General features: G+C 46.0%; 1 protein-coding gene across 3 annotated transcripts in view; it reads left to right on the top strand.

Moving 5' to 3' along the window:
* The window catches only part of ERCC5 (ERCC excision repair 5, endonuclease), a 163,153-nt gene that overhangs the window by 90,443 nt on the left and 46,119 nt on the right, over positions 1 to 26,591 (top strand). For all 3 annotated transcript variants that reach the window (XM_069204561.1, XM_069204559.1, XM_069204560.1), the window contains 3 exons: positions 15,999 to 16,143; positions 18,411 to 18,611; positions 23,981 to 24,065. In XM_069204561.1, the coding sequence (XP_069060662.1) occupies positions 15,999 to 16,143; positions 18,411 to 18,611; positions 23,981 to 24,065 (431 nt within the window). The remainder of the gene's footprint in view (positions 1 to 15,998; positions 16,144 to 18,410; positions 18,612 to 23,980; positions 24,066 to 26,591) is intronic.

The following is a 26,591-nucleotide window of genomic DNA, read 5'->3' as shown; positions in this document are numbered from 1 at the left end:
CAGAAGAGAAGAAACTGAGCACAATGTTGCAATGAGGAAGTAAAATTGGAATTAGGTGGTGAAAAGAGGAATCTATTTTGAATCTCCAGAGGATTCTGAGGCAGCTCAAGCTGTATCCTTTACTCTAGTAACTGATTCTGTGCCAAGACCAGACCTGGCCACAAACAAGACTAAGAATCACACATGCAGTGGAATTTTAGGGTGGAGTCTCTCCATAAACGGAGAGACTTTCCCAAGAGACTCAGAGAGTGTCCTCACATCCATTTCCTTCATGGTTAGAGCCCTTATGCCTCACACCAGTCGATTAGAATATACCAATTTACACTTGAGAGCAAACGTCTATATTTTAAGGGACAGCGAAGACTGGCAGGTTATTGAACTGTATATCAAAACATTTTTTGGTCCCTCTGGGGGAAGATATGAATTAACCTCCACGACAGTGGTTGTACCATAAATAACTTTCTGTACTGATGAGGTTTGTCAGTAATATATCACATTTATTGGAAACTTAAATTCAACAATTTAAAGTAAAGTAATCGAGGTACTCCTGTATAACGGCGCAGTGTGGATGAATTATGTGTTAGTATAAGTGTTGCAGTGCTATTTACATGAAAACTAAAACCAAAGTGTGGTCAAAAGTATCAGGTCTCAAAGAAGCACCTTTAGCCACAGGTACTGTGAGCTTGCTGAATTTTTCAAAGCCAATCCACAGTTTCTAATACAATGTTGACGTTTCGACCCCTATCAAAGAAATTAATTCAGGCAGCGAAATAATCAACATAGAGAGTGAGAAGACGTGAAAATAATCAACGGTGAAGGATTTCAATGCAAACATGAGATAATGCAAGGGAAGATTGTCCGGAAACAGAGCTAAAAGGGTCAGACTCAAAGCATAGCAAGTCAGCATCAACTTCATAAAACACAACAGTGAATGGTATGCGCAAGCCCAAAGATTGCCCTGGGTCAAAGTAAAGGATACTGCAGAACAAAAAACACTCAGAGACCGCGCTGATGCTGCACAGCAATCAAAAGCGCAGGAGAGAGAAAAAGGCTCTTGAATTAGAACTCGTGGCTTCTTAAAGAAAAGGTTGGTGACACAGAGCAGAGAGTGCTCAAGGTCAAAAAGAAAAATCTCAAAGCCAAAATGGAAGCTGTTCTCCAAAGAAAGAAGGAGTTTGCCTCTTTGAAGGGCTGCGGAATTTCAGTAAACCTTCTGGCGTAAAAACGCTCAACATCGAGAGGCCAGAGCTGGACCTGCATGCAACACCAGAGCCTTTGTAGGAAGAAAAGGGAATGCTTGAGTTTCAGGAATACTTTGAGGACAGGTCCTACCAACAGGAATTATTTTAAGCTGACTTATTAGAGGAAGGATGACAAACCATCATAGTGGCAAACTCCCCAGCTTTATGTGACCACCACCTGACATGGTGAACAATTAGTTGAGGACAGTGGCTAGGAAAATGGAACGCTCAGCTGTAGCCCAGCAGTGGGTTGCAAATTCCAACACCATTTTGAATTGTTATGACCACCAGCAGTGGAAAGAGATGGAAATCGTGCTGCAGCGCACCCCAGAGCAATATCAGAAAACAGTCAGAACCATCGTCCAGGAAGGGAAAATTATCAGCAACACCTGCTTAAGGCAACCTTGGACACAGCAGACAACTCTGCATGGAGGCAACACTCAAGAGGCATGCCTGGCTATAGGTGTTGGGTTTTAAACAAAAAGTGCAGACGGCAGTGGTGAGCATTCCGTTTAAAGGGGAAAGTCTGTTTGGCCCATCAGTGGATGAGTCACTGCATAGGATGAAAAAGGAGAAGGAAACGGCGACTTCCATAAGGGCACTGCAGTTCAGAGAATTAAGTTTAGTAAGAGAATACCATATAGAGGAGGCCTACAGCCAACATCTCCTTAAGTATTGTTTGCAGCACAACATTCCAGCCACGCACTGCAGCTAAGTGGCAATACACCATTTGGCAAAGGCAGCCCTTTAGTGGGAGGGTGCATGGACGAGGGACAGCAAAAAGAGGTGTTGGACCCACCACAAGTGACTCAGGAGAGGATGGCCCCTGCATCCAACACCCGGTAGGGGCAGAATTGGAGGATTCCTCACGGAATGGCACATTACCGTCAACAAATGGATATTTAACATCATCCAACATGGACAATGCATAAAACTCTTAAAATCGTGGGTGTGGCTTCAGGCGTCAAGATGGCGGTCGCACTCTGAGAGTGAAGTCAAAGCGAAAGAGGGTGGAGAATGCCAAAGGCAGTCGCACATCAACAAAGGTTTCTTTAGTGTCCATCCATAATAGATTTTTACAAGAAACAGCTAGTGATGGGTGCCAGGCTAGCCATACACCTGCCACCCCAGGTGTCAGAGGGCCACACACTGGAAGAGTGAGTGGTTGCCTGTACAACGAAAACACAAAGGCCAGGGCACACCCAGAGTAGAATTCTGTGTAGTAGATCCAAGTAGTATTTCAGGAATTGAGTCGAAGTCCGGCAAAACAAGTGATACTGGATATTTATTATAGATGCAAGTAAATGGCCAGAATCTCAATCAAATGACCACGTGCAACATAAGTCCATACAGCAAAACAGCCAGATGAAAATGAGTGGTCAGAGTTCCAATCAAATGACCACATGCAACATAAGTCCATACAGCAAAACAGTCGACACGTGTTTCGTCTTCTAGACTTTGTCAAGTCTTAAGCTATGCGAACATGTGTAAGTACGGCGAAGTACAGGATTTCCAAACAGATGGTTGCAGTGGAACTCCAAGTGAGTCAAACATAAGGAGTAAAAGTAGCAATGATGGCCATAATAAGCCTAGTGGAGTATAAAGCAATACCGTGCTGGTCGCGTTGGTAACTAGTCAGTGTTCTCTCTGAGAGTGCTCTGGACCCCTCCATCATCCACCCGAAACAATCGCCATTCCGGACATTGTTCTGCACCCCGATCGTCCCTGGAGACGCTTCGGTCGGTGCTGCCTGGGAAGCTGCGAGCCCTGATAATGCGGCACCCCCGCAGCGGCTAAAAACTGGGCTGACGTTGTGGCCAATATGGCGGCCGGGACCCACGCTGGCCGTGGTGGCGCGTATCCCTGAGTGGAATGCGCCTGAAGTAAGGCCGCAGCGGCCGAGCGAAGACTTTTGTGAAGCTCTGGGGAGGAGGGGGGCAGCAACCAGCTGTCCCCGGAGACTGTGGTGTGGCGCTGCTCCTCTGCAGACTGGACCCAGCTGGAGCTGGGCTCCGCGCTGAAGCGATTGACGTCCCCTGAGGCGGGGACTCTCTCCTGGGCGCCTGCCTGTGAACGCGGTGCCAAGGCTTAGACGGAGCTGCGGAGGGCGGCCGTGTCCTGCCCGGACCGGCCTTAATGGCGAGGGCGCGTCTTGGTGGGCGACGGCCAGGAGACACAGCGAAGGGCTGCCGCAGTGCGCAAAGCCGACACACCTGCCCCCCAACCCACCCCCCGTGACTGGGCGGCGATGGGGGGCAGGTGCTAGAAGAATTGGACCTGCTCCTGAGCCATGATGTGGGCCGGGGCCTCGGCCTAGAGGTGAGGGAGTGACTGCCTCTTGGGTCGGGCCCCAAGCCCTGTTGCGGGGCGCAGAATCGGGGAGAGGAGGGCTGGCCTGTCCATTGCCGGGCAACAAGTGGACAGCCTGATACGACTGGGTTCGTCCCCCGAAGCCTGACTCTGAGCCCCACACACATCCCGGATCTGAACTCGGGACTGCAGGGGGCTGCACCTGGGCGGTGGCAGGCCTTGTCACCTCACCGACGGGGGAGAAGAAACGCCCTCTCGGAGCCCCCCCATCGTGGCTGAATGAACGACCGCTCTCCCTGGGATGGAAAAGGCTCTAATATCCCGGAGTGACAGGTGTGAAGGACGCCAAGTCCTGTAACATATTTCGCACAACATAACTGGCCCCCTAAGAAACCTTGGAGAAGGACAGAACAACTAAGCAACCGCCAGTATCCCAGCAAAAGATTGACCAGTTCACTACACCGGCGGCCTCCCGGAGTGATGGAGATGCTCCCGTTGGAGGCCCCGTCCCTGATGGAGTGAATGCTATTCTTCAAGCAATCCAAACTTCGCAACTGGCCGTAGAGACTAAAATTGGGGAAGTGAAAGAGGATGAGGGCCTCATAAGACAAGATCTCAGAAACGCGGTGGGTCGCATTACTGCTGTTGAGACCTGTGTCTCTCAAACCGAAGATGATCTGGCTGACCTCAGGGCTAAAGTAGCCCAATTACAAACTTCCACCGGAGAGCTTCACCGACGCGCCAAGGACACAGAAAACCGCTCCACAAGTAATAACCTTCGCTTCATTGGTTTTCCGGAAGGAGCGGAAGACGGCAAGGCCCTCGATTTCCTGGAGCGCTGGATTAAGACCTGGATGCCGGAACATACTCTCTCACCCTGGTTTGCGGTCGAGCGAGCGCATAGAGCCCTGGCCCCGCGGCCCCCTCCCGGCGGACCCAGAAGACCTATAATCGCACGCTTCTTCAACTTTAGAGACCGAGATAATATCCTCAGAGAAGCTAGTCGATCCACCAATCTTCGCTGGGACAACCACAAGATTTTAATATTCCCTGACTATACCCGGGAGGTCCAAACCCGACACCAGTCATATGAACAGGTCAAACAAAAACTCCGGGCGATGCAACTCTCGTACATGCTCCTCTTCCCTGCACGCCTAAAAGTTATCATGGCTGGCAAAACACACTTTTTCAAGTCGCCGGAGGAGGTATGGGGCTGGCTGACGGAAGAAGGCTTTGGGAGTCAGAAAGGCCCTCTGGCCCCGGTGAAAAACTCCTCTGAAAGTGGTCCCGGGCCCAGACCAAACTCACAAAGAGGACGGCAGGCGCGCCAGGTCCTGGCGGGGGAGGAAAGGAGTCTTCGGTGACCCACCTGGGAGTGACCGTGGTCCGGAAGCCAATCCCCAGGTGGGCGTGAACGTTGTGGACACTCCGGGAACCCGATCCCCGGTACGGATATCGGGCAGCGACAATTTGAGCCAGTCCCCTGTACTTGAATAACAACAGACTTATGGCCCAAGATGTTTTTGCTGACAGCGTCTGGTTCTACAGGGTGCCAACGCACTAAGGGGGTGATTCCAACTCTGGCGGAAACCGCCATTTGGCCCCCACGCGGCCAAAATCCTGTGGCCCCCATTCTGACATTCCCGCTGGGCCGGCGGGCGCTAACCAAGTTAGTGCCTGCCGGCCCAGCGGGAATGAGGCCGCAACACAGGAGCCGGCTCCGAATGGAGCCGGCGGTGCGACGGGTGCAGTTGCACCCGTCGCGCTTTTCACTGTCTGCCATGCAGACAGTGAAAAGCAGGCCGGGGCCCTGTTAGGGGGCCCCTGCACTGCCCATGCCAGTGGCATGGGCAGTGGCGCCCCAGGTGGCGAGCGCCGCAGCAACTGATATCTGTAGATGTGTTTCAGTCTATGGGGGTCATTCTGACCCTGGCGGTCTTGGACCGCCAGGGCCGCGAATGGCGGAAGCACCGCCAACAGGCTGGCGGTGCTTCAATCCCCATTCCGACCGCCGCGGTCGGATTGCCGGGGCCGGCGGTCATCTGCCGTTTTTGCCCCGGCTGGGAGAATCTGCCAGGGCAGCGCTGCAAGCAGCGCTGCCCTGGGGATTCTGACCCCCGTACCGCCAGCCTGTTTCTGGTGGTTTTCACAGCCAGGAAGAGGCTGGCGGTAACGGGTGTCCTGGGGCCCCTGGGGGCCCCTGCACTGCCCAAACCCCCGACCCAGACGGTGTCCCGGCGGAACTCTACCACCGATGTAGTGATAGCCTGAGCCCCCTCCTCCTTAAAATGTACGAAGAAGCTGAGAAAGAAGGCCACTTCCCCTCTGAGATCGACCAAGCCAGTATCGTGGTAATCCCCAAGACCCAGCCTCTGTCGCGCAGCTGCTCGGCATACCGGCCCATTTCCCTCTTGAATACCGAGATCAAGGTGTTATCGACTGTACTCTCCACCAGGTTGAGACCCGTACTCCCCACATTGGTACACTCAGACCACTGTGGGTTTATGCCCTCACGCAGTACCAGGCACTGCATTAGGCGACTACACGTTGCCTTAGCACACCGTAAGGTCTTGACCAGGTCACCCCTAGCTCTTCTCCTCCTCGACTTCAAAAAAGCCTTTGACGCCGTGGACTGGTCCTACCTGGAACAGGTCCTCCAGAGCAACGGGATTGGGCCTAAGTTCCGTGGCCTTGTGAAATTACTTTACTCGAACCCGACTGCACGAGTCCAAGTAAACAGGGTTGTCTCGGATCCGTTCCCAATACGTCGCGGTACTCGTCCGGAATGCCCACTATCCCCGTTACTGTTCGCACTTGCGATAGAACCTTTGGCGAAAATACTGAGGGAGAACCCCCTGATAGAAGGTTGGACATGGCCAGAAGGCCCTGAAGATAGAGTGACAATATATGCAGACAATGTCCTTGTTTATCTCTCCAATCCAGCCACAAGTGGCCCGTGGATCTTGCAGCTCTTGGACCTCTTCTCCCAGGTCTCTGGCCTGACTTTAAACCCTGGCAAATCCCTCCTGGTCCCTCTACACCCTTCCAGAGAATGCATTGACTGGCAGCGAAACATTCTGATCCGACGCAACAATTTTAAGTACCTAGGCGTACATGCAGCCTTATTACCTGAGCTAGCATGGGAGTTAAATGTCTTGCCACTCACTAAAAAAATCAAAGAAGACCTCCAAAAATGGAGGAGCCTACCCCTCAATTTGCTGGGCAGAATAGCACTTTATAAAATGATACTTCCCAGATTTCTATAGCTCCTGCAAAACTTTCCATACCCAGTCCCCCGGAAGTGGTTCACTGAGATGGAGACAGTGGTGCGTCAGTTTCTGTGGCACGGCTCACGCCCTAAACTGGCTCTTGCCACTTGCCAGAGAGATACTTGTGATGGAGGACTGGGTATGTCTAACATCTATTTCTACTACTTTGCAACCCACTTACTAGTGATTAATGACTGGCTGGGAGGAGGCTGGACGGACCCTGCTTATAGACTCGAGCTTCAGACAATTTGCTATCCTGGAGTCTTTGATGCCCTATATGGTGGCCAGATTCCCTGTGACACCCCGTAAGTTGCGATGGTAGTTCTACTGGGTTGGTGCGCGGACCAGAAAGTGACATGTTGGTGGGATCGTCTCACCCGGCAGACCCTCTTGTGGCAGGGGAAACGACTGCTGAAGGTTTCAACATTAGAGGGATTCCAGAAATGGAATAACATTGGAATATCCACCCTCAGAGACGTCTGGGGAGAGTCGCATATGCGATCCTTTGAGGAGATCCAAGAAATCTACTCACTAAACAAAACCCAATTTCATAAATATTTACAGCTTAGACACACACTTGTGGTACACATACGACCAGGGGACAGCATCCCTGATTGCAGCCCCATGGAGGCGAGGGGCTTGATGGGAGGCCTGGGCAGGGGAGAAATCTTCCAGCTTTATCACTTCCTGCTCTCCAATACCGCCCCCTCTCTTGAGAGTCTTCGCCCAAAATGGGAGGGATGGGTGGGCCCCATAGAGGAGGAGGACAGGAGAGACGCGTTGATGGCCCCCAGGCCCTTGACCATGACATCCCGATTTCGAGTACTCCAGACCCTCTACCTCCACGCAGCACTCTTCACCCCTGAAAGACTTTTTAAAGCAGGCCTGCGACAAACAGCTGATTGCCCTCGATGCTCCAACCTGGACGCTGACTTTTTCCACATGGTCTGGTCATGCCCAGTCATAGCGACTTACTGGAGCGCGGTTGTGAGGGAGGTTTCGAGGGTCTTACAATCAGAGGTTGAGATGGCCCCCCTTCCCCTCCTCCTGGGGGATATGGGGGAGATGGGGCTGTGAAGAGCGGACCGTATCTTTTTGGGAGTGGTCTGCCTGGTTGCAAGGAGAGACATTATGGTAGATTGGAAGGCAGGAGCAGCTCCCACAATGACCAAATGGAGGCAAGGTGTAGACTGGTGCGCGCTATGTGAAAAGCCTGTATACGAAGCCAGAGTATGCCTGAACAAATACAACATGAAATGGGGGAGCATGTAGACCACCGTGCTGGTCGCGGGGTGGGGCTCTCCACCTGTGTATATGTACGGAAGGGGCCGTCCGTGGGTCATGAGTTGCCTAATTCCCCCACTGCAACTGACCAGAGCCCTCACGACACAATATTGTTATTCAGATACTACTCAGTTGCTCAAGTCCATGTTTATTGTGCACATGTAATTATTGATCACGGAGCCTTTCGGGCCCAATGTTATGTTATGATCGTCCCAGGACACTATACGGTGTCATGTTGCTTATCTTTATGTTTGTATTTTAGTATTTTCAATCCATTTGCTTTCCATAAAATCAATAAAAGATCTTTATTAAAAAAAAAAAACTCTTAAAATCACCATCAAGTCAACAGGCAAGACCCCACCTCAAATGGGATTTAAGGCACCTAAGTAAGGAAGCATTAGATTTGTTACAGGAAAGAGCAATAAAATAGTTCCAGTAAAGCAAATGGGATAAGGAGTATTCTCAGTCTACTTCCTGGGTAGCAAGACTTGAAAAGTCACTGCAACCCATATTAGCCCTCAAGGTCCTCAATAGATACATCAAAACACAAGAGTTCCAAATGACACTCCTACAGGAAGTCATTCCACGCCTGCGAATAGGGGATTACATTAATACAATAGACCTCTAAGATGCATATCTACACGTGTCAATGAACAGTAGGCACAGAAACTTCCTGAGACTCATGGAGAACAAAGTAAACTACCAGTTCACTGTATTACCTTTCAGGATATACCCCTCATCCGTAGGGTTCACAGAATGCCTAGCCGCAGTGGCAGCGCATCTGAGAAGGAAAAAAATCCACATTTACCACTACCTGAACGTCTGGCTGGTGGAAGCAAAGTCGCCCCAACAGTGCAAAGACAGCACAAAAAACAGTAATAGAAACGCTATACAATCTAAGGTTTTTTTTTTTTTTTTTTTCTTCAACAGCAAAAGCGTCCCCTATACCAGAAACAGAAGAGACTTTCCTAGGGGCCCAGCTAAACATAGGAAAAGGAAAGACCTACCCTGTCACAAAGGGAGTCCAAGCGATAACTGAAAAAATTTGCTTCTTCCAAAAGGGGCAAGCTCTATCAGTGAGGGTCGCGGGGGAGGCTGATAGTCATTATAGTGTAATGTATACTGCATATACCAAACACCAGGCTCCACGTGAGACCAGTCCAGGAGAGGTTATAGAGATGCACACTGATCACAGGTAACCGAGATTTGGCAGGATGTACTTGTTGTAACAGCAATGGTGCACAGGGAGATGCAATGGTTAAATGTAAGAAACCTCAAAGTAGGCAGACCCTTCAGAACAACCAATTCCCATGGTTACTATAACCACAGACTCATCCCCCACAGGATGGGAAGCTCATATGAAAAAGCTGAACATCAGGGGCCTCTACTGCCCAGAGGACGCTTTAAAGCAAATACATGTCTTAGAACTAAAGAATGTCTTATTGGCCCTCAAGGCGTGTGAGTCACAACACATAGGAAAGGTAGTACTGAGTCAAACCAACAACATAACAACCATGTTCTACTTCAACAAATAGGAAGGGACAAAATCCTATGCACACTCCAGCCTAGCATAGGATATATGGACATGGGCAATACAGAAGGACATAGTGATTGTGGCACCTGCTAGTGTTGGAAAAAACAGAGGCAGACCGGCTAGTTAGACAGAAAACACGCCATACAAGTGGGAGCAAAAGCCACAGATAATCAACAGGTACTTCAGAAGGTGGGGAACCCCATATCTAGACCTGTTAACAACCCAACAGAATGCAAAATGCTGAAATTTTGCGACCAGATAGGCAAGCCACCAATCACTGGGGAATACCCTATAAATTGAATAGTCAAGGAACTTTGCTTACACTTTTCCATTGATTTCCCTGAACACACTAGTGGTAGAGAAGTACAAACATGTGTCCATGATCCTCAACCTAATTTCACTGCAATGAGCCAGACAGGCATGGTTCTCAGACCTAATGCAACCATTACAGGGCAATGCCATGCCACTGTTGTTGCATCAAGACAAAATAACCATGCAGACAAGCAAGGTGTTTCACCCAGAACTTAAAACACTTAGTGGCATGGCTCCTGAAGACAGATTTTGGACATTTGAAACTCCAACAAAGGACTATTGAAAGTACTAAAAGAAGCAAGGAGACCATCAAGAAAATGCTTATCCAAATAATGGAACAGATTTTGAAAAATGCCTGCTAACGATGATTCAGCTATGCCACCCCAAAGGTACATAGCCTAGTGGCACACACAAGAGGTGTTCTAGGAGGAAATTGTTTTCAAACACCAGTTGTCAAGAGTTCTAGGAGGAAATTGTTTTCAAACACCAGTTGTCAAGAGTTCTAGGAGGAAATTGTTTCCAAACACCAGTTGTCAAGAGCTTTCTGGAGGAAGCAAAAAGACTTGCACCACCAAGAGCAGCAGCCACACTGACATTGAATCCCAATCTAGTATGTGCTCAGCTTATGAAGCTATCCTTTGAACTCATTCACATCCCAGATGTACAATTCCTCAGCCTTTGTGGTGGCGATTACATCCATGCGCAGAGAACGCATTCCAGGCACTCACAATACAGGAGCCACACCTTCAAATTCACAAGGACAGGAAAGTAATGAGAACTAACCCTAATTTCTTACCCAAAGTGGTTTCATGTTTCCACTCTGATCAGGCAATATAGCTCCCAACCTTCTTACAGCAACAAAACTCATATGCAGAACATGCCTTCCACTTGCTGGACAGCAGAAAGTTGGTAATGTACTACACACAGGAAACCATAGCAATCTGGAAAACCAATCATTCGTCTCCTTTGCCCCCAACAACCAGAGAGACACCTGTTTCAAAAGGGACTGCTACAAAGTGGATAGTCCAAACAATACAAAGATCCCATGCAGGATCAGAGGTGACACTGGAGGAAATAGCGAGTGCTCAGTCCACTGGGAAAAAAGGGGAAATTCTCAACTTCATAGCCATTGTCTCAATCAACATCTGCATGGAAGACAAGTGGTCTTCCATACACAACGACTACTGTGTGGCCATCCTAGCTAGCAAAGAGGAACAGGTAGGACAAAAAGTACTTAAATGCCTGTTCACAAATACAAAGATATTTTCCATTCAACCTGCTATAGGACATAAGAACACTGCTACATAATCTATGCACAGCATGTGAATCAAGAAAGAGTCATGCTGCAAAGCAAGATGGTTACTTACCTATAGGAGTAGGTGTACAGCTTTAAGATTTATAAGAGTCATATGCAACACTTCTACCTCTGCCAGAAAACAAGTGCAGAATTTGAGAAACAGAATCGAACACGAAGGAAGCCACTAAACCAAGAGATAAAAAGAATGTGAAGATAATGAGCAAGCACTGAGGATTATGGTGGTATATCTAACGTCACTAAAGAAAGGACATAATGCCAAGTGGTTGCCAACGATTTCCAGAGCCAACCACTAGAAGGCAGAATAGTGCATAGCATGGGAATACAAAAAGTCTTTGAGCCTAAAAAGTGCTCCTACAGGTAAGTAACCATTTTGTTATTTATGAAGCTTTGTATGATGGTCTGTTGGGGCTATGAGTGAAAGCAAACATTTGTAGTGCACAGCAACCTCTAAAGGTTTCTCCAGTCTTTGCCTCAGGTGTGAATCGAGTGAGAATCATAGCTAACATAGGGAAGAGATGAGTATTGGGTCCTAAATTGTCTGCAGAGCAAATTTTGATTGTTGCTAGCTATATGAGGTGGTATTGTTTTGCACAGTCTGGAGTTGAGGTGAAAGAGATACCTACCACCCTACCTGCCTCATCATGAGAGTGGGGTCTTCAATAGGTGACTTATTTAGGAACAGATCTATGTAGGGACCTTCTTACAGTGCATGGTTGGAAAGCATGCATTGTTAACTGAATACTTTGGGCTCAATGTTTCCTTGACAGTTATGACTAGAGTGGTAATGATATTATGATCAGGGGCAAACATTTAAGATGAATTCTCCCGACCCCACATGGGCCTGGTTAATGGCTTGTACTCCTTCTACACATTCCCCGCCCCCAACGGAAAAATGACCTTGATGAGGCTATTTAGTTACCCACACTTGAAGTGGAGAATACCTTGGAGGCAGGGCATAACCCTGTTAGAGACTTACATACTTTTCTTCAAATTATAAGCATTTATTGAGACACAATTTCTTTGGGCATTTAAGGAGAGTGGAGGCTACAAGCCATTTTCAAAGGTAGCAGCAAACAAGCTGCTAGCTTTTTCTTACCTCATCCTGCTAACTACAGCATGCCTCCCGGGGTGGGTCCTTTGTGGCAGGACGGAGTAGTGCTTAACCAAGTGGCGGTCACCTATATTTGGAGGAACTCTCAGTGAGAGAGATGGCTTAGGTTTGGGGCCCCCAGTTGGTTTGAGGTGTCATCCCTGCTTACCAGTGTTTAAGTCTGTCAAAGAAATCCAGATGGTCACTGCTAAAAGGCAACAAAAAGAAAGAACTATATCTGATCGAGACTTCTAGTTGCAGATTCCTTACATTTTTTAATTCCCCCCCAGGCGTCAGTCTGGATCTGGAGATTTTTCCTCAAGCAGTACCCTTGCACATCGCTAGGTGACATTGGTCGATTCATCGGCCGTCCTCGGTGTCAGGTTCATGGGATATGACATTGTGCATCCTATATAAACGCCAGCTGACGTTGGTTCTTTTCTTCCCGCGCCAGCCTACACGCAGATCTGAAGAAGTGCTACCCCAACAGTCACTTTTTGACTGGACTTTTGACTTTTTTCGAAGCTTTTTTGTCATTCTGGTGCGTCGAGATGTCGTCACTGAAGACCGGGTTCAAGCCCTGTGACTCCTGTCATCAGATGATGTCCTTAATGGATCCCCACCTTGTGTGTCTCTGGTGTTTGGACCACAACCCAAAGTCATGCTTCGAGTGCCATGCCATGAATCCATAGGCTTTGAGGGAGCAGTCCTTTAAGCTGCTTGCGGCCCAGCTCTCTGCTACATGTCTGTCTTGGTTGAGGGGAAGGTCCCCAGACCACACTCTTCGCAGTCCCACTCGAAATCTTGTGGACATTCGGGTAAGCACATGAAGAAGAGCAAGCGTTCTTCCACCTCACCCTGTCTGTTAGCTGACACGACGCGGGAAAAGGAATGTTGTTGCTCTAGGCCTTCATCTTCGGAGCCTACTACCTGGTCGGCTCGGCGCCTTCCAGAGTTTCTGGGAGCTGGAGCAACCCTTGCGCAATTGCAAGAATTTTACAAGGCCATGCACCTCAACTTTGGGCAATCTTACCCTGCCTAAGCGCCTTCAGACCCTGTGGGTTTGGCAGGGGCCCCCTCGGGTTCCACACCGGCGTCTTCGGCATCAGCTCCGGAGGGCACCCAGGGATCTGTTTCAGGATCTGTACCAACAAAGGTCGTGCCACCGCAACCTTCCCTGATGATGGTTCAAACGTTGACTCTCCTGACATCGCCAGGGCTCGCAGTTGGCTTTGATCCCATCTTCGTTATCGGCTCGGAGGTGGACCGGCGTTGCTGGATGCCATTTCTGTCTTTGATGGGGACCTTGCTCGCTAGGTCGGATCGTGACCCTTATTCTTATGGGTATGGATAGTTGAGAGTATGGAGGGGTCGCTGGATCCTTTAGATTACCAGATTGATAACCCCATGAACTGGGCGCAGTACCTGGATGAAGCCAGTGGTCTGGACACCTCCCCTGATGCTGGCATGCTTTCTCCCACCTACCGTGGCTATGGAGGAGGGAGCTTCTTATTCAGTGGTGCTGAGGAGAGCGGCTGAGGTCCTGGGCCTCGAGCTGCCTTCGGAGGCCATCAGGACTAACCTCCTAACTGAGGTGCTTCATCCTGGGGCTTCCTTTTCAGAACCCCTTTTGCCCTTTAATGAAGCCCTCACTGATGTCGTGCTGGTGACTTGGTCCAAACCCAGCACAGGGGCTCCTGTTAATAGCACAATCGCCCGACGCCATAGGCCAGCACCTAGTGATCCAGTGTTCCGAACACAAAATCCCACCCCTGAGAGCTTGGTTATCCAGGCCTCTGCACCCTCAGGCACATTCCCTTCCACACCCCCAGATAGGGAATCCAAAAGACTGGATCAGTTTGGGAAGGGAATGTTTTCCTCCTCTAATCTGGCATTGTGGTCCGTGAACACTGCATGCCTTTTGGGCAGTTACACCCTTACCTTATGGGATACTGTCACTCAGGTGCTGCCACAGGTCCCAGAGGAGGCCTTGGCCATTCCCTTTCAAGCTGATGGGAGAGATGCAGCGAAGCTCACGATATGATGTGGACTGGATATGACCGACTTACTATGTAGATCGGTTGCATCAACGGTGGCCTTGAGGCGCCACGCTAGGTTGAGGACGTCTGGCTTTTTGGGGGATGTCTGGGCTGCGTTTAAGGACATGCCCTTCAATGGCACCCTTCTCTTCGGAGACAAAGCAGACTCGGCGCTCAAGTTCTTTAAGGAGTCCTGGGCAACAGCCCAGTCCTTGAGCCCCCCTCAGTCTGCTTTTCGCCCCCTTCGTGGCTACAGAAGGGTTGCCCGACCACATCACTTTCCCTCCTGCCACTGTGCCATACATGCTGCCCAGCCTCTGTGTGGCCGAGGACATGGGATCCAATTTCCTCGTGAATCAGGGAGCCAGTGGTCTGCCCAGTTCACCACCCCTCCCCCTGCAGCCTCCAAACTTTGGTCTGACGCTTTTCCATCAGGGGCCAGTTGGAGGCAGGATTCGCCATCACCTACCTCACTGGCAATCCATCACGTCAGACAGGTGGGTTTTTGCAAATAGTCCAAAGGGACTACTCCCTCCCCTTCAAAACTTCCCCTCTATCCATACCACCATCCTACAGTCGGATGACAGAGGATTACCTGGCACTTCTCCACGAGGAAGGTTTGGCTCTCTTGGCCAAAGGAGCTATAGAGAGGGTCCCTGTGCCAGAAATAGGTTGTGGTTGTTATTCCCACTACTTTCTGGTGCCCAAAAAGGACAAGGGCCTCTGCCTTATCCTAGACCTCAGGTGCCTCAACCTCTTCAGTAAGAAGTACAAAATGCTCACTCTGGCTCAAGTCCTATCTGCCCTGGACCCAGGAGACTGGACGGTAGCATTGGACTTGCAGGAAACATATTTCCATATTCCCGTTCTGCCTGTCCACAGATGGTACTTGCATTTCGTGGTATGTCATAAGCATTTGCAGTTTACTGTGCTCCCCTTTGGCCTTACCAACGACCCTTAGGTGTTCACCAAAGTGACTGTGATTGTCGCAGCTTATCTGAGCAGGTCCGGGATTTCAGTCTTCCCCTACCTCGATGACTGGCTGTTGAAGTCAGGCTCACCCAGGATGTCGTCTCCCACCACAGACTACGGCAGACCTCCTGCATGCGCTCGGGTTCACTCCCTCTCAGTTGCTCCCTTTCATCCAAGCTGTTCTGGACACAGTGCAATTTCGGGCATATCCTCCCAAGCGTAGAGTCCAGGATATTCATGCTATGATACCGATGTTTCAGCCTCTGTCCTGGATTTTGGTGAGAATGACTCTGAGGCTGCTGGGCCTCATGGCCTCCTGCATCCTGCTGGGGACCCAAATGTCAGAAGGCATATGCGGGCTCTGCAGTGGGATTTGAAGTTCCCATGGGGGCAGCATCAAGGGAATCTCTCTGACATGAAGGTTACAGGCACGGAGCCACTAAATGTTAAGCCAGAATTGTTTGGGCTTATGTAAGGATCTCTTGAAAAGTGGATGCTGGTGTGTGGGGGATATGCAAGGGTGATGTGTGAAGCTCCTGGAGCTGCGTGATGTTCTCTTATTAGATGGGTGATGGGTTTTTGTTGAGTGTTATGCGAGGGTCTCTTGTAAGTGTTTCTTTCTCTCTCAGGGCTGGACAGAAACAAGTTAATTAATCTTGCCTATTTGTTGGGCAGTGACTACACCGATGGAATACCAACTGTAGGCTGTGTCACTGCAATGGAAATTCTGAATGAATTCCCTGGTCACGGATTGCAACCTCTCATTGAATTCAGGTAATTTCTTATTAATAACATATTGTTGCTATTTAAAACAATACAAATCTTTAAATGTGATTAAAAATGTTCAAAAACATACACTCATCTAATTTTAAGGCAAGACAACTAGGCAGCATAATTTGCAAATACCTTTATTACTGTCATCCCATTACCAATAAATAATTATATTGACATCACTGCAACATGCTATTTGGAGCAATACAATTCCAAAGTCTTCCACTGTATTGCTGCTTATGGCACCGAGCAATCAAATATGTCTCAACTGTCCTATATGTGTACCCTCTCTTATTGCAGCTTTTGTCTATTAATTTTTTTTTTTTTTTCTGTTCCTCTTCATTTCATAATGTCTTTGTTGTTTTCTGTCTCACTCAGACTGGCATTATCTTTTTGCCTCCCTTTTTGGCTTGTACTTTCATGTCACCTTCATGTAAACTTGATGTTTCACTTTCATCTCTTTTTTTAATATTACTGTTGCCAGGAACTTCCTTTAACATTTTTGTTTTTCCTTTCAGTTTTCACCTTTGATGCTGTTAAAACCCTCCCCTATGCACAACATTTGTGCTGTCTTGCCTTTCCTCATCTATTCCGCTGGGCTCTAAGTGCCCCTCACTTTTCAATTACACGCCTCTCCATTTTTTCACTCACCTTGCCCCAGTCTCCTTTTGGGCCCCACTCCCTTAATTTCTTCAGCTTGACGCTATAAACAGCCACTTCCCATCGATTCAATTGTGCACTTTCTCTTCTCTGGCTTTCCCTTTATGGCCTACCCATCAGCATTATTCCTCTCAGCCTACACCATAGTGTTATGTGTGGATGTGTCTCAGGATGAAAGGAAAATGGGATGTGCTTAAAAAAAAAAGACAATTTTTATAAATTGTTTTTTTAAGAGTTACAAGGCAGAGCCCCCACCTCTGCTTGCTCCTAAATATGTTTTTGTCAGCATTCACATAAGGGAAGAGGTCTTCTGGGACCCCTTCCTATATGTGAATGAGTTACCGACTACCTTTGTATAGTTGATAAAATATGAATGTTTTGCAATCAGATTTAATTTGCAAAATATGACTGCATCCCATTGCGAATCGCTTTTGGAACGTGCGCCTTAAACATGCCATTTCCATACAGCAATTTGGTATCAACTTGCAAACCAAAATTCTGATTCAGTAAACATTTTATCTAATCACAATATAGGCTTTGTTCATATCAAAAGATCATTTTGTGGTTGCAAAGGCTCTGATTTTGCAGACCAGAGCCTTCGTTACAGTACAATCCTTCGCACGTCCTGCCCCAAGTTGGGTAAAGACGTGAAAATTGCAATTTTCATCCATTATTGCTAGTGAATTTGCAACAGTTATTGACTTAGTTACCCCCAGGTACCCTGGGAAGATGTTAGTTGATTTGGCTTTGCCACCAACGAAAAACATTGGTTCAAAACTTTCACTATAGAGGAATGTATTTGCGGCCACATTGTGTTTAAAATTAAATGTTTCTATAATTGTACAGGGTGTCCATGAGCACTTAATTGCTTAATGCTGCATTGTGCTTGGGCTGGGTTCCCTCTTTATGCAGGGTTAGATATACAAAACTGCGCGACAGACTTTTATGGTGAATGTTAAGGGTGTAGTACCCCTTAATAATAAGTTGGCTCTTGTCAAAGTGGGGTAACTTGTTTCAGAGGGTTGACCAATAATACCACACTTTAATTTAATGTAGTTAATATGTCAAGTTATTTTGATCCAATAATTGTTGCTCATTGATTTTTATTTTTATTTTTTATTTTTTTTAAACATTTTTGCATAGAATTCCAGAAATATAGGGCAAAGTAAATCAAATGTTTCAAACTAATTCAACTTTTTGTACTTTGAAGATCCTTCGAACATTCATACCACATTTGGGGCTTTACTAATTCTTTAATTGTATGTCACACAAAGAAATAACTATATTTTTCCTAAACATTTTTACTTCAGAAACGATTGAAACAAAGTCTTGCTGTCATGTTTTTTTGCAATAGTGCCTAACTTGCATTTATGTTGAAACTGATTTGAACTTTTACATTTTACAACTTTTAAGAGAATTGTGACATACATTCTTTACAAGAGACACGTTTACATTGAAGTGACAACCAGAGCCCCGAGTGAGAGCACTGAGCACTCTCTGGCAGTGCTTTATTGCAGTCATTTCTATTCCATGAACTGATCCCTGTGCATGGTTTATTGTTATCATAGGCTGTTTTGTTTAAAATATGTTTATTTCCATATGTCTTCTAGGGACTGGTGGGCAGAAGCACAGAAAAATAAGAAAATAAGGGCCAATCCAAATGACACAAAAGTGAAAAAGAAACTGCGAGAACTGGAGCTTCAAGAGTCCTTCCCAAATCTGGCAGTTGCAGAAGCCTATCTCAAACCTGTTGTAGATGACAGCCAAGGAGCCTTCTCCTGGGGGAGGCCAGACCTTGAGCAGATTAGGGAGTATCCTTTTGCTCACTTTGCTTACCTTCATGTGCAGCTTCCTATGTTGATTTCCTTTTTGTAACAGAAACAGATTGTTTGGTATTTGAATATGTAAATTGGGTAATCTGAGCACCTGTATCTGCATGGATTATTAGTGTGAGCCATATAGCTACAATTCTAGCCACATATTTTGTCATTTTAAGGTTGACTACATACTCTGTGTATTCTTGGCAGGTGAACAAGGTGTTTAATTATTAGTATACTTGGAGTCTCTGTATAGTTTTATTCACTCAGTCATCATTGTATGAGAGAGACCTGTTGCAGGCGCTACAGCTGTAGCCTTATATGCAGTTTTAAATCTTTGTATTCATTGTCATTTCAATTGTTTGTTAGTGGACATGGGGTATTGATCTTAATTAAAATGATCTGGCAATACAGAACAGCAATTTCGGTTGGATCTGAATCGTAGTGTTGATCTTTCTAGTCCTTTAACACAATTCTCTTTGGTCACCTTCTCATCTGACTCTTCATTTTCATATTCTCAAGACCATCTGATATAATTCTATGCAAATATGTTCTTCCCTTATTTACCAGTCTTTGATATGTCAAGGGTTACCACAGTCCAAAGCAGGTCTTGACAGTGTTGCGAGGAGTAGGTTTTACTACGATACAAAGTCAAGGCTGCAGCATTTATCATAATGGAAATAAAATGTTTATCTCAAACAATCCCACAGCCCACTTTCACAAAAGGGATTCTTGGTCCGTATTATAGGATGTGTGGCTTTAAAAGCCTGGATGAAGAATGTGGATTATTGTACTAATTCATCGAAACGGATACTACAGGGAGTGCAGAATTATTAGCAAATGAGTATTTTGACCACATCATCCTCTTTATGCATGTTGTCTTACTCCAAGCTGTATAGGCTCGAAAGCCTACTACCAATTAAGCATATTAGGTGATGTGCATCTCTGTAATGAGAAGGGGTGTGGTCTAATGACATCAACACCCTATATCAGGTGTGCATAATTATTAGGCAACTTCCTTTCCTTTGGCAAAATGGGTCAAAAGAAGGACTTGACAGGCTCAGAAAAGTCAAAAATAGTGAGATATCTTGCAGAGGGATGCAGCACTCTTAAAATTGCAAAGCTTCTGAAGCGTGATCATCGAACAATCAAGCGTTTCATTCAAAATAGTCAACAGGGTCGCAAGAAGCGTGTGGAAAAACCAAGGCGCAAAATAACTGCCCATGAACTGAGAAAAGTCAAGCGTGCAGCTGCCACGATGCCACTTGCCACCAGTTTGGCCATATTTCAGAGCTGCAACATCACTGGAGTGCCCAAAAGCACAAGGTGTGCAATACTCAGAGACATGGCCAAGGTAAGAAAGGCTGAAAGACGACCACCACTGAACAAGACACACAAGCTGAAACGTCAAGACTGGGCCAAGAAATATCTCAAGACTGATTTTTCTAAGGTTTTATGGACTGATGAAATGAGAGTGAGTCTTGATGGGCCAGATGGATGGGCCCGTGGCTGGATTGGTAAAGGGCAGAGAGCTCCAGTCCGACTCAGACGCCAGCAAGGTGGAGGTGGAGTACTGGTTTGGGCTGGTATCATCAAAGATGAGCTTGTGGGGCCTTTTCGGGTTGAGGATGGAGTCAAGCTCAACTCCCAGTCCTACTGCCAGTTCCTGGAAGACACCTTCTTCAAGCAGTGGTACAGGAAGAAGTCTGCATCCTTCAAGAAAAACATGATTTTCATGCAGGACAATGCTCCATCACACGCGTCCAAGTACTCCACAGCGTGGCTGGCAAGAAAGGGTATAAAAGAAGGAAATCTAATGACATGGCCTCCTTGTTCACCTGATCTGAACCCCATTGAGAACCTGTGGTCCATCATCAAATGTGAGATTTACAAGGAGGGAAAACAGTACACCTCTCTGAACAGTGTCTGGGAGGCTGTGGTTGCTGCTGCACGCAATGTTGATGGTGAACAGATCAAAACACTGACAGAATCCATGGATGGCAGGCTTTTGAGTGTCCTTGCAAAGAAAGGTGGCTATATTGGTCACTGATTTGATTTTGTTTTGTTTTTGAATGTCAGAAATGTATATTTGTGAATGTTGAGATGTTATATTGGTTTCACTGGTAATGAAAAATAATTGAAATGGGTATATATTTTTTTTTGTTAAGTTGCCTAATAATTATGCACAGTGATAGTCACCTGCACACACAGATATCCCCCTAACATAGCTAAAACTAAAAACAAACTAAAAACTACTTCCAAAAATATTCAGTTTTGATATTAATGAGTTTTTTGGGTTCATTGAGAACATGGTTGTTGTTCAATAATAAAATTAATCCTCAAAAATACAACTTGCCTAATAATTCTGCACTCCCTGTAGATCCCCCACTGCATTATCATGAGTGACAAGAATATGGATCCTAGTATCCAATTGTCTCATGTGATTGCTTGATATCCTTGGTACCTTTGCCATCATGAAGTTTAAACCAGTGTGTTTGCTTGGATGTGTTGAATTAATTTGTAGCTTAGACCTGCAAAGCTTCTTAAAGTTTTGGTGAAGAGCCAATATCCAACAGGTGCTGCAAAGGCAGTTGTTTCTTTGTCAGTCTAAAATGATTGTAGCAGCAACATACAGTGTCCCACAAGCGCCAACTCCATTCAAAACTGTGTTTCAAGTGTTTGTGATTCCACTTCTGTTCCCATGACCGCTTTTTTTCTGACTGCCTTTAGCCCCTGGCAGATCAAGCTTTCATGTTATCCAGGATTAGCATGTGCTTCATGTTTATTGGACTTAGCCAAACCTCACTAGTTGCAACAATGACCTCTGCATATCCTACACACAAACTGAGCATAATTTTGGGCTAGTGAGATTTTCGCTGCAAGATCACTTGGGATTAGGCTCGGAATGAAACTGGAGACCTTTCACACTGTTTGTGCTCTCTCATGAGGGTTGGGGCTCTAGAACACGTAAAAATATGTCTTGGCACATTAAGGGCATTATTTCGAGTGTGGCAGTCTTTACTCTGACCATCGGCGTGATGAAGGACATTACGTTCCCCACCCTGACTGGCAGACGGATTCCATATTTGGAGGCCACCCCCAACTAGCGATGATCTCTGTGCCTTCATACCGCTACAAGTTTAATGGACAGCCATTGTCCGTTACGCAGTCCTTCAGCAAGAAACTTTTGTTTTTCACCCATAGCAGCATTTGTTTAATTTTTTTTTTTGAAAAGTCAAAAACTGATGACCTTCACACCTTGGGAGTTTTCTCTGAGAGTGTGGAGGTTCTTATGTTTCTTTTCTATCCGTGATCACCATGTTTTCCCTGGTGGTGATCACCTGATCGAAATACAGCAGGCAGTCTGATGTCCTTACTCTGATGGCTGCATCTCTTTCACGATCTCTGAATACATTTTCCAGCGGCGGAGCCAAAGGGGCCAATGATGTAAAAAAAAACTGACGGTTCGCCCGATTCAGTATAGAGGGGGCGGTTCAAGGGTTTGGAGGACAGGGTACTCCGTCACATTTGTGACAGAATACCCAGGAAACCTATGCCATTCCGGTTCTTACATAGGAGTCTTTCACTTTCATAGAAACTTTTTAAAAACTGGGATATTTTGTTTTGTGTAATTTTATTCAGTTAAAGAAAAATAAAAGTTGTAAACAGTGCTATATAATTTATTAAGCATTTATGCATCTAGCGAGACTGTTCTTAATCTGAAGATAAAGGTTTCCTGACGCTGATGTAATACGCAGGTCTACGTTAATGGCCATGTGAGTAGGCAAAGTCAAAACTAAGGTTTAAGATATCTATTGTGCGTTGTTGTAGATACGTTTTCTACTAGGATTACAGGAAAGAAATAGAAAGGGACATGAAGGGTCTATCTCATCCAAACCACACCTTTGTGAAAGAAACAAAATAATTGTTAGTTGAACTGTAAATTTGCAAATGTTTGGTGTTTGGCCTGCCAGATCCACAATGCATATCTTCTTTTGAAGTGAAGTAAGCTTACTGAGGTGATGGAACCAATAGTTGATTTGCTTTGAGCTCGCCACTCTCGGGAGAATTTCTACTGGTGTACTTTTTGTGCTTCTATTTACTTTGTGTCAAAAGACAGCGCAAGTGCTTCAGCTTCTAATTTGCAGTCTTTTATTACATTTATCCTCAACCACCTTCACCTACATGTGAAGATATTCATACTGCCAAAGCACGCTCAGAAGAAAGATTACAATCATCCAAATAACAATTAGGAATTTCTTGCCTAAACCCCATTTCAGTGTTCATAAAGAGAGCAGTATTTATGACAGGTGTTTTTTTCGATCAACTTAAATTTCTAGTTCAAAGTTCCCCTACGCGCATTGTGCAAAATAGCATTATGACTAGTTTTCACTGACTTGAGCTTTCAGTTCTTGCCATTATATTTACTGTTTTGTGTATGCTTGTTATTTATTATTATTGGCATTTTGAAATGTTTATGCATGGATTTATAATCTTTTAAAGCCATCCATGTGAAAGATTTCTAATCACTTGGCTCCCGATATTAATCTTTTCTGAAGGACCAGCGCTTTTGTAGAATTTGAGAGCAGAGCTGAGGGATGTGCAGCTACATAGTAGATAAGCGAGGAAAGACTTTGGAGGCACGGATACCCTCATTTTCATGACAGACACTGGAGAAATTAAATTGGGAAATTAGTATGTCTGGAGGAAAATGCACTTTAACAAATTACCTAACTGACAAAAATACACATAGACATTATGGACCATTTAATTAGAAGTATGGTGTGGATTAACTTTATTGTTTCATGGACAACTGAAATTAAGTGTACTTATGAGTCAACAAGACTTTGCTAGATACTTGCTCTTCAAGTAAGCCACTTTCCTCTAAATGTCCCTTCGTTGATACACAACTGCTCATGTAGAAAAGTCCAGAGAGTAGGTGCACCTTTCGGAGTAAGTGAATTTGCATTCGTGAAAATCCACATCCTGATGATGTGGATCAGATTTGAATTTTTAAAATGAAAAACTAGCTTTAGTACACCTTTGTGATGCTTGGATTCAAAAGGAGTTTATTGAATCGGGCATTTAATATCAACGACGCAGTACAGCACAAGTTATCTATTTCCTGCTAATACATTTGGATTCGAGACACTTGAAAACAAAGAACAATTGACCCCAATCTCATCATGTGGTTAATTTCATAAGCATCACATTCTAGAATTTCTTATTGATGTGTGAAACTTTGTTTTATAAATAAAATGGTGTTCGTTACTAAGTGGCTATTTTAATAATTGGCCAGACAGCATTCCATTCTGTTTTGAGTAAGAATAATTTTAAATATGTTATTTCTTAACCACTTGCATATTCTGTGCAACTGCCTTTGGGTGGTATAGGTCGAAGACTGATGACATTCTGTTGCCAGTATTAAAACAACTTAATGCACAACAGGTAATTACTGAATCCAGCTATATCAAGTATGTTGCTTGAGGTATTTTGGTCATTTACGCAATATTAAAGCAACTGAAGTGTTACTCGCTCGTCCAATCACCACCGCTTGTTTGCATCCATACTGGCAGTATATTGTTTTAGACCAGTTCACTGTGATTGTAACACTACCCAAAAATGTAATTCTAATTTGAATATCTTCTGTGCGTTGAATTTGGTGACAGCTGCCTTTGAAAATAATACAGTTGAGCCATAGAAGGGTTTTCAGTCCAACTAGATATATCACAAGGAAAGAAAATAAAACTCCCCGCTGTGTCTGTAACCCACCTGGGAATATGGCCAGCAACCCTTTGCTGACCTCTAACTTACATGGAGGAGGAAACATTCCTGCCTCCAAACTAATCACAATAGTTTTCTGTGCATGATGTGTATTTTCCACTTCTGGTGCAAACAATTCTGCCAGAACAACTACAAAAAAACGCCTTGAGGTGCACATAAATATTGTACTCTGCAAGATCATGGATGTTTGAGGATAAATTTGTTATTGCAAAAGCACTTATATTAATAGTATTACATTTCATTATTTTATCCGTTGCTGATCTTTTACACTCCCCTATTGTTTATGAATCAGATTCTTAGCTACCTGCAGGTGGACTTTTGAACTGGACTACGGATTATACAGAATCAAAAATACAAAATTAAAAGTTATTTATCCTGGGATGTTCTGTGATAACTGTGAATCAGCTTGCACTCTGAGTCACACACCTCTTTGCAGATGCCACTTTGTCTTTTTTGCATATTAAACTTAGAGGTCTATTTCAAAAGTACATTTTCTACACGTCTACCGGCACAACGCATTGGCTTTGGAGCTATTTGTACTAGCAATTTGTTTATTGAGCTTGACTTTAGATCAAGGGGGCCCAGAAATGGCCTAAAATAAATGCGCCCCCCCCACCCCCAGGGGAACAACCGTTGCCTAAGGGGTCTCTCCCCTTGCGTGAAATTGGCGCAAATAAATGAAGACCCTTGGTGTCTAGTGGTTTCTGCCGCCCTTGGGAGCAGATTGGCCTAACAAAAATCGGCCGATCTGTCCCCATGGGGGGCAGAAATGGTCTAAATACAATTTTCCTCCCAGGGGAGCGACCCTTGCCTAAGGGGTCGCTCCCCATATATAAAAAACAAAAGTAAACATAAACAAAAATATATCCCTGGTGTCTAGGGGTTTCTGCCCCTCTTGGGGGCACATTGTCCTAATAAAAATGGGCCGATCTGCCCCCAAGTGGGGCAGAAATGGCCTAAATACAATTTGCCCCCCGGGGGGGGCGACCATTGCCTAAGGGGTCGCTCCCCAACTTTAAAAAAACAACAACAAAATCCCTGGCGCCTAGAGGTTTCGTCAGAAATCCAATTCAAGGAGAAGTATTTACTCAACATATATATATACTGAATTTAGGGGCATGTTTAGGTCTGGAGGGTTAGTAGCCAATGGCTACTAGCCCTGAGGGTGGCTACACCCTCTTTGTGCCTCCTCCCTGAGGGGAGGGGGGCACATCCCTAATCCTATTGGGGGAATCTTCCATCTGCAAGATGGAGGATTTCTAAAAGTCAGAGTCACCTCAGCTCAGGACACCTTAGGGGCTGTCCTGACTGGCCAGTGACTCCTCCTTGTTTTTCTCATTATCTCCTCTGGACTTGCCGCCAAAAGTGGGGGCTGTGTCCAGGGGGCGGGCATCTCCACTAGCTGGAGTGCCCTGGGGCATTGTAACACAAAGCCTGAGCCTTTGAAGCTCACTGCTAGGTGTTACAGTTCCTGCAGGGGGGAGGTGTGAAGCACCTCCACCCAGTGCAGGCTTTTGTTTCTGTCCTCAGAGAGCACAAAGGCCCTCACCACATGGGGTCAGAAACTTGTCTCTCAGCAGCAGGCTGGTACAGACCAGTCAGTCCTGCACTGAACAATTGGGTAAAATACAGGGGGCATCTCTAAGATGCCCTCTGTGTGCATTTTTTAATAAATCCAACACTGGCATCAGTGTGGGTTTATTATTCTGAGAAGTTTGATACCAAACTTCCCAGTATTCAGTGTAGCCATTATGGAGCTGTGGAGTTCGTTTTTGACAGACTCCCAGACCATATACTCTTATGGCTACCCTGCACTTACAATGTCTAAGGTTTTGCTTAGACACTGTAGGGGCATAGTGCTCATGCACCTATGCCCTCACCTGTGGTATAGTGCACCCTGCCTTAGGGCTGTAAGGCCTGTTAGCGGGGTGACTTACCTATGCCATAGGCAGTGTGAGGTTGGCATGGCACCCTGAGGGGAGTGCCATGTCGACTTAGTCATTTTCTCCCCACCAGCACACACAAGCTGGCAAGCAGTGTGTCTGTGCTGAGTGAGGGGTCCCTAGGATGGCATAAAACATGCTGCAGCCCTTAGAGACCTTCCCTGGCATCAGGGCCCTTGGTACCAGGGGTACCAGTTACAAGGGACTTACCTGGGTGCCAGGGTTGTGCCAATTGTGGAGACAATGG

This window comes from Pleurodeles waltl, chromosome 8 (assembly GCF_031143425.1).
Source record: "Pleurodeles waltl isolate 20211129_DDA chromosome 8, aPleWal1.hap1.20221129, whole genome shotgun sequence".
Taxonomy (NCBI): Eukaryota; Metazoa; Chordata; class Amphibia; order Caudata; family Salamandridae; genus Pleurodeles; species Pleurodeles waltl.
The sequence above is the reverse complement of the archived record's forward strand: the minus strand, read 5'-3'. Positions and strand labels throughout refer to the sequence as shown.